General features: G+C 43.9%; 1 protein-coding gene across 1 annotated transcript in view; it reads right to left on the minus strand.

The window, feature by feature from the left end:
* Positions 1 to 8,585, minus strand: part of LOC122404943 (probable serine/threonine-protein kinase dyrk2) — a 112,166-nt gene extending 103,581 nt beyond the window's left edge. Inside the window, exons 1-3 of the mRNA XM_043409351.1 lie at positions 8,281 to 8,585; positions 6,886 to 7,731; positions 5,880 to 6,840 (exon numbers count right to left, since the gene is read on the minus strand). Of these exons, the coding sequence (XP_043265286.1) occupies positions 5,880 to 6,840; positions 6,886 to 7,445 (1,521 nt within the window). The 5' untranslated portion in view covers positions 7,446 to 7,731; positions 8,281 to 8,585. The remainder of the gene's footprint in view (positions 1 to 5,879; positions 6,841 to 6,885; positions 7,732 to 8,280) is intronic.
* Between the last annotated feature and the right edge of the window lie 217 nt (positions 8,586 to 8,802).

An 8,802-nucleotide genomic window follows, 5' to 3' on the forward strand; every position in this document is an offset into this window, starting at 1 on the left:
TTTCATTTTTCTCGTTTCGTTCATCATGGTTTCGTGGCCGTCTTGTCCGCCACCACCTCCGCTTTCAACCCTCGTCCACGATCATCCACGCGCCTTCGCCTATTCCTCGACTTACGTTTCAGCCTGTTTTCTACTCGACAACCACCCGAAACAAGTTTTTTTTCACGATTCCCTTCCCACCCCCGGGGGAGACTCGACGGGAAAATTGCGTTATCAAAGCGTTCCGTCGGCCTGACAACGTAAGAGGACCAACCGGTATCGCGGGCGAATTATTTCGGCGATATTGATTTCTCAGACGCCCTAGACGCACGGTCGTTCTTTCTATTTCTGCGAGGGTTTTTCGATCGTTTCGAAACTGTCTGTTAAGAGCAATCAACAGTCCACGATTGTACTATTTACGTCGACTTGGGACTATCGCGTTTTCACCACCGAGATTTTCTTCGCCATTTGGCTAAGAGCTGAACAGAAATATACGCGTACGTGAATATTCGTCGCATTATTAATATCGTAGTTACCTCGCGACAGAAGTTGATCCAATCGTCCTCGAATTTATATTGTTCATAATTTTTTATCGAGATTATTCGAAGCCTTGACCTTGATGCGTATTATCAAAATCAAGGTCACTCGAAACTGCTCCCCTAATCTGTACAATTATAGTTGAGGTAATTAAAATTAATTTCTAATGACTTCATGACTATTGTTTTTGTAATCTTTGAGACAATGTATCGAACGAGTAAGGCAACAATTACGACGAAAGAACATTAACAAATTATTGTATAAAACTTTATCGAATCGAATAACTACTGTCGTACAAAATAAAGAAGAAAGTAAATTTTATTCTTTAAATACATTTTGTATCGTTTTGCCTGGTCGAATGTATACATTTCCATTTGCAAATATATAACCTACAAAACCTCACGAATAAAACTGTTATAATTGAACATACGTAGCAATAATTTTCATTCGAGTATCGAATAAAAGATACAAAATTAATACTGTTCTATCCTTTTGTCTCTAATTGTATTATACAATGTGTACATCCAACGTACTTTCAACTCGGTAATTTTCTTAAAACACCAGGAATTTTAATTCGGCGGAACTAATATTTCCCCTTGAATTCTACAGATTCCAAATACACGAGAACAATGTTTTACATAGAGTAGGCAAATTAGAAATTACACAAGGAAAATGGTAAATGCATAATTATGGTCGTTGATGTTACTTCGATATAGTATGTATATTAATAAAAATCAATTATTAATTTGATAAATCCGAGTTATGAGACGAGCACGGTATAAGATTCAACTTTGCGTTAAAAAGATGTTTCGTTATTTTCCCAAATAAAAGTGAAAAACTATCGAAAGGTTTCTAGGTTATGTATGCAAGGAAACTTCGATAGAGCTATCGAGCCACCCACGTTCCATTTCGCTCGCAAAATTAACACCGAGTCGCATCGTAACTAAAGACGGAACGTTCCACGAATTTATAACCGACTACGGAACAATATCTGCGTCTGCAATAGGGATCTCCATTACAGTTAATTCGCCTGTGGGTTCACGGTGTTTAGCATGTGAGAGAGCAAGGGGAGTCTCTGCGGCGCCGACGCAACAGCAAATTGTACCCGGAATCTAAATCTCACCAGTGCCCACATACTCACCTGAGGAACTACGTACTTGTACCCGCATTCCCGATACAAATGGATAGACTGACACTGTGATTAAGTGGCACGGCATCTCGTGTTCACGTGCACGCCTAAACCTCTGTGTCCTGTGAGAGAAAGAGGGCGAGAAAAAGAGAAAGAGAGACAGAGAGGGTGTACAGTTGATCGCAAAAGTAACTCGCAACAATTTTCGCATAATGGAACATCAAACGGTTAAGTACTAAATTTTATACAATATACGAGGTAAAATGATAAAATTGCTCCCTGGTCCGAACCAGTTTTATGGTGTTTTTTATTCGCGATCGTTGGTAGCCGTGTTTCGGTGTCGTGCAAACGACGTTTTAGTCGAGAACGCGACTTGTGCGACGCCGAGAACGGCTCGTTCCCTTTTCCGACTTTCTCGAGACGAGTGCGTTACTTTTTAAATTTTCCACGAAAGTTACGGAAGTTTACAAACGACCAAAGTTTCTTAATTTCGAAAAATGATTCGATTCGATAAAATATTGCCAACGAATACGCGACACGAACGTTTTGTTCTATGAATCGGAACTTTGGAAATGAAGCGCACGATATAATGCGCATAGTTACCCGTCGAACGCTTTAATTAAATCGCATTCGTATCCGACGACACGAGAACTTCGACAAAAGCTGAGCATGTGCTCGATTGCTAAGTACTTAGAGTCCGTCGAAAGCGATACAGAAAAGTGGAGAAGGAATTGAAGAGATAAATAGGTATACGCGGTACGCGTTCCAAATCCGATGTTTCCCTCGCGATAATAACGTAATGCGGAAAAATATATCGACTCGCGAAACACATTTCGACGAGTGTTTTATACAAAGCGATTCCAGAGGAAATACAAATACTTTGCCAATGAATTCCGGGGCTAATTTTAGATAAAAAAATTTTGCATCGACGGTACAGTCGATTGCAAAAAATTGTAAATTCGATTCCGAAAGATAAATTACAAGAATACTGGTCCGAAAATTAAAATTTATTTTAGCAGAACGAATGTTGATCGAAACTTTTGTAAATAGTACATTTGAAATTCTCTGATCTTCTAACAATCGTCTCAGTGGGAAAGGGAACAAAGGAGAAACTTGAAGCCCAAGGTTGCAATTAACGATGTCGATGATGGAAGAGAAATATATTTCTAATGAAAAAATCTGACATTTTATCGAATAAGAAATATTCTAACACAGTACTGCCATCCTTAGCTAATACACTTAGTTCGTAACTTTAATACTTACTAATAGTTATATATGTTACAATAAAATAAATTTCATTTTATGTACATACATACCATCTTGTTCCTGGAACAATCATCGCCCAAATTTTCCGTCTAGCCAGTCTGACTAAACATTATATAGAGATATCGTCGATCCATTGAAATTTATAGATAATTTTGAATTCGTTAAGGTTAGGCTTGTCGAGTACTCGAGTGCTCGATATAAAAAAATTCAATGTGGTGTCATCTCATCGGTTCGAGACACGAACTGTACGTAATACTGGTAATACAGGAACCTTCGAGTCGATAATGAAGCGATACTACAGAATCCTGCTACACCTACAGCCGCGAAAAGAAAATGTCGGTACGAGTCTATAAGAGAGGAACCAGACATTCCCCATTACCCGTTCTACGAAATCATAGTAACAAATAATAACTGCACTAAACAAGTTTCTCTACCGCGTATTAATCCGTTAGCTTCAAATATTTTACAATAAGATCGCATCATTTAGGAAATAGAAAATATACACTGATTTTATAATTTTATTGAACATAATCTCTTATTATTCCTAAAAGATTTTTTAACAAACTTATATTCCTATATCGACGTTCGAATCTATTGTCTCGTTCGTTCTTCGGTTTCCCTTAATACCATCGCGCAATTTATCCTCGGGTACTAATATAATGAGATTCGTCATGGGATCTTCGCGATCGTAATCGCGAAGCAGATTCCTGGAAAGATTGTATCGCATCGAACGAGAAAAGGGGAAGCTTCGAGCGGACGGGGCATTAATAATACGCCTAATGGGGTTTTCGGGTCTAACCGCAAGTCCCGACCAACCGTAACATAGAACCAATTTTCACGGTGATTTTAAATTCATCTCGCCGAAATATCGCAACGCTCGCTAACGAGATCCCGTTGGTCCTTTTTTCGTCGTGGCCCGTCGTCCGACAAGGACAACACTGATTCTGCGGTTTAACAAGGGGAATTTCGCTCGGTCTCGTTTATCAGACGATTAACGCGTTGACCGCAATTTAAAAAAGTCTTAAAAGGATATTGTCCACCGCACGGCTTGCCGACCGAGCAAACAACACGGCCGTGACTAATTTTACCAACGAAACTCTGTCTTTCGTTGTTCTTCGACCGTCGTATAGCAGGCCATTGTTCCCCTATCTTCGTGACAAAATATTATTCCACCAACAGTGATCTTAAATAAGAGCTCTTAAATATACATATACAATAGATATATCTTTCGGGAATTAACTTCTATCCAGTGTCCATTACGTTGTCGTTTGACAATATATATTGAGATAGTAAAAAATAATTACGGGGAAATAAAATTTTGATACTGGTGAAATTCAAACGAATCAAATTGACTAAGCACGAAGGGGTATAATAAGGATAGGGAACAGAATGGCGACTTTCCGAGTGTAGAATGGGCAGCGATGGCTCAAATGGTCCGTATTTCAATAATGATAAATCACCCTGGTTCGACGCAACGACAGACATGGCCGGTTTCAAGATCTCGCCGCGAGATATCACCGTCAGTGGTCTATCTCGTGCCTTCTATCTTATACGGTCCTGTCTCCTCCTGTGCTCTACAGGACGTTTCAAAGTTCGTAACTTTCGTCCGTGAAAGAATCTTCTTCGGAAATGATCTCGAGACTACGTGTTCTCCGATTTGGAGGATTACACGTTCGAAAAGAAATCTAAGGGAGGCTAACGAAACGTAGGAAAATAATTCGAGAATTTAAAGATTTAGAAATTCCACTTGTAAAAATTATGAATAAAAATAGAAATATCGAAGTTTTGATAGTCAACGAATAAAGAAAACGCTTGAATCGATGAAAATTTAAACATTAAATTTTGTTGACTATATGTATAGGGGGGGACTCGGGCCCTTTCCTTTTGCAATACTGAATAGTAGTGGTTTAATCAAAATCGGTTCGTTAGATTTTTAATTAACCCGGAACGAAGAAAAAGAGGCAAACAAATCAAAAAAATAGAAAAAATTGTAAACACACATGATTCGACTTAAATACTCTATAAACGTCCAAGTTGGAACTACCTAAAAATGTTATAATTACAAACAAAGTGACAATTTTATTTATCGATCCGTAATTTTTCTTACGCTACGAATGATATTTGTGCAACGAATGTGAATTTGCGTTGTAACTTCACGGACACTCTGTATACCATTCCAACTTTCCCCTGATCAATGTTTCCAGGGACTCTTCGAGTCTCTAGCAAACATCCGTGAAAGAGACTTTAATTAACTTAAATAGTAGTTCGTTACTTCAGGAAACAGAATTAACGCACCGCGTATGTACATGCACGTATAACGCTTAGACCGAGACAGCACTTTATACTACTTCCCAGGACCGAATTAATGCCATCCAATACCCTAAATACAGCTCATGGGCACACCCTTTTATTTACAATTACTACTCTATGCGTATGACTTTGTACGGTGATAGTTTCAAACGATCGAAAACGCGGATACGTAAGAGCTAGTTAATATTAGAATTGCAGAAAGATGAAAAATCATATAGTCACAGATTGGCCAAAAGCATCAACAAATAAAGAAAAGAGAATCTAAATACTTTGGCCAGAAAATTTGTTCAAACAACTACCAACAAAATTTGAACTCTCAAGTGGATTATTAAGTGGAGGCCACTGCCGCCCTCCGCGAGTTTAAACTAATAATTGTTTACATATATATGTCAATGTAATAATTTGATAATTTATATAATCCTCTTGGAAAGTTAATTTCCAATAATAAATTTAGTAAAAATCAAACATTAAGTAAAATAATTCAAAGGAGGATTACGATCGAAAGTTTTGAGAGAGTTGATAAATATGGAATCTCTAATGGATGTTTTTTTGAAAAAAGTTGGTTGCAAATGGATTGAATAATTCATGAATCGATGATCAAGGAGGTCCGGGTGTGTGTCCGATACGCGATACGTACTCATCTCTTCCGGGGACTTACCTCGTCTACGAAAGATCTCGGCTGCATATTGGTCCAGCACATTTTGCACGGGCACGCGTCCTTTTCCTTGAAATTCTCGTTCCGTTCCCGGTCCCGTGTGGCGACCTGGGGCGGGGGTGGCGGCACAGGCGGCGGAAGAGGACTAGTGGCGACCTCGAGGCTATCCGAACTGGAGTTATGACGTCGCGGCGGCGTTATGTTGGTCAGATTGGCTTGCGTGGGCTGCTTGGTCTCCGACTTGGAATGCGACGGGGACAAGTACACGTTGAGCATGCACTTGTTCTGTTGAGGCTGCGGCCGCAAGAAATCGTCCAACAGATAAAAGCTCTGAGCCCTGCTGGATCTGGTGAACGCGGTGCGCGTCTCCGCGGTCGGCTGATCGACCTTCCCGGCATTATCGCGATTCGAGGCGCCTATGCACTCGTCGTAGAACTGGTGTATGGCCGGAAGGTGTCTGTCCTCGGCGTCCCTGTCCGTCGATTCCGCGGCGTCCTGGTACAGCCTGCGGCTCACCTTCGATCGTCCCGTCTGACTAAACTCCCCGTTCTCTCTGTAAACGTCCCGGCTGACTCGCGACACGCGGGCGGAATAGGACGTGGGCTGCTGATAACGCGACGACTTGTAACCGGAGCCGCGCAGATCCTCGCGTACGTGGTCGGCCTCGATCATCGAGACGCTCATGTTGTGGGACATCGAGTGATGGACCGCGTGCGAGCCGCTCGGGGCCCTCAGCAGAGCGCCCAGGGACCTCCACGTCCTGTCCAGCTGTCTGCTGGAGTTGGACGACACGGAGGATCGGGTCCACTTTCGGTCGTTGGCCGGCGACGTGAGCGCGTTGTTGCCCACGGACCACTTCCGGTCGTTCGCCGGCGAGGTCACCGACGGCCATTTTCTTTCGTTCGACGGCGAGGCCATCGACGCGTTCGACCACTTTCGCTCGGACGACGACACCGTGGCGGTGCTGCTGGTGGTGGTGGTGTTGGTGGTGGTGGTCGTGGTGGTCAGCGAGCAGTCCGCGGACGTACCGTTCAGCTGATCCTCCCGTTGTCTGGCTTTCCACCAGGACGAGGTCGAGGTGAACAGTATCAGGGCGCCTCTGAGGGGGTTCTGGTTCTTGGATGCGACGCCTTTCGGCGAGTGTTCCCGGTCCTTGATCTTCAGCGAGCAGTCGCGGAAGTTCGTGTCGCACTCGCAGTCGCTGAACGCCGACGCGTCCCGGTCCCACAGCGCGCTCTTCTGCGCCGCCACCTCCTCCTCGTGGTAGAGCGTGGCGTTGGTGCTACGCAGACGGGGCCTGATCTTCACGAAACCGTAATCGTTGCTGTCCTGTATGGACTCGAGCGCCTCGACGCGATGCTGAACGGTGCCCGTCGACGGTTGCACCAACGACGTCTGACCGGACGCGTACTGATGATGGCTGCCTCTGAGCTGCAAGCTCGGCTGTTGCAACAGCGTCGAGGTCCTCGCCCGGTGTCCCTCGCCGGCGGTGCTGCGCTGCAGACAAGAGAAGCTCGCCGAGTGTCGCAAGCTCGAGGGCGGATTTCCCGGTTGACTCACTCCCAACATCTTTTCGCTCTTTGATACGGTCTCGCGGTCTTTGATCTCGAGCGTCGGACAAAAAGTGATTTCACTCGGGACGGATCGATGATGCCTTAGCTCGTCATCACTATATCACGGGGCCAGCGATCTTTGTCGATTGTTCCTGCAGCGGCGACACGCGCGACGACGATAACCTTTCCGTGTTCAGCTGCTCCCTTCTGCACATCCTCGACGCGATTCTCCTGGTACAGGCGGCTACATCCTCGTTGCTCTCGGTGCCTTTCGTACCGTACGCAGACGGTTCGTACGAAATCTGTAACAGAAAGTAGGAACAGGATAGGGGCTAGCAACTCAAAAGAAAAACGACGACGACGACGACGACGACGACGACGACGACGAAATTAAACGATCGTGGGCGATCTTCATTTTCGGGGATGGAAAAATAGCATTTCTTTACCGATACGTGTTACTCACAATTTTGTTCGACAAAAAACAGTCACGATTGCAAAAGTTACCGAAACTCAAAGTGTTTTAACCGTCAAGAAACACTTATTACGTGGGAAAGAAATTCAACGAAGTTAAAACTGATCGTTTTTAGCGGGTTAGATAAAAAAATGTAAGCGTGTCGAGGAGTTAATGAAATACTAAAATTTCGAAGCGAGCGTTTTCCATGCTTTTCGACTCAAGAGGGATGCAGCCGCGTTAAAAAGAAGCTGTGGGGGTTAAAACAACAGAAAGCAAAAACAAATTCAAAGATAACAGTAGGGGTGATGGTGAACGTAAAATCAGGGAGAGATCTATCCTAGGTTGGGTTCGGATATCAATCGATGCGCGTTTAAATTATATTTTTCGATTATCGTACGGTGAAACTTGTACGGTGAACGTCCAAAGGTCCCCGGCGGATCGCATAGTCTCGAGCCACGTTGAAAAAATGCGAAGGAAACGCACTTTCGTATTTCGCTGAACTTCGTGGCCTTTTCGTGGCGTCGATGGAAACGTTGAATCGAGTTTCTTGCGATAGGATGGCTCGACGGGCGCATTTCGAACGCTGATTAAAATTCTCTGGGCTGCTGGCGGGTCACTGTTAACGTCCAAGGGACGATTACGCGTGCACGCGAGTATCTTGGCGACACTGAACGCCTTCGCTGCTCGGTTCACATACTTTGGCCGAACAACGACCGCGACTGCTTCCGATTTGCGAAGTCACGAGACCACGTGACGTTGCCATTGCTCTTTCGTGCATTTCCCAGCGACGAAATCATTTCGCGCGTATTACGAAACCGAAGCAGCGTTAAAGCTGAACCAGCGTTCAGGTGGAAAATCCTCCGTCACGGACCACGCTGTGTTTCTAACAATCTTATTCGATACAATACAATAAAAAACA

Source organism: Colletes gigas, unplaced genomic scaffold (assembly GCF_013123115.1).
Source record: "Colletes gigas isolate AHSC1104 unplaced genomic scaffold, ASM1312311v1 Colletes_gigas_Sc00003, whole genome shotgun sequence".
In the NCBI taxonomy this organism is placed as follows: domain Eukaryota; kingdom Metazoa; phylum Arthropoda; class Insecta; order Hymenoptera; family Colletidae; genus Colletes; species Colletes gigas.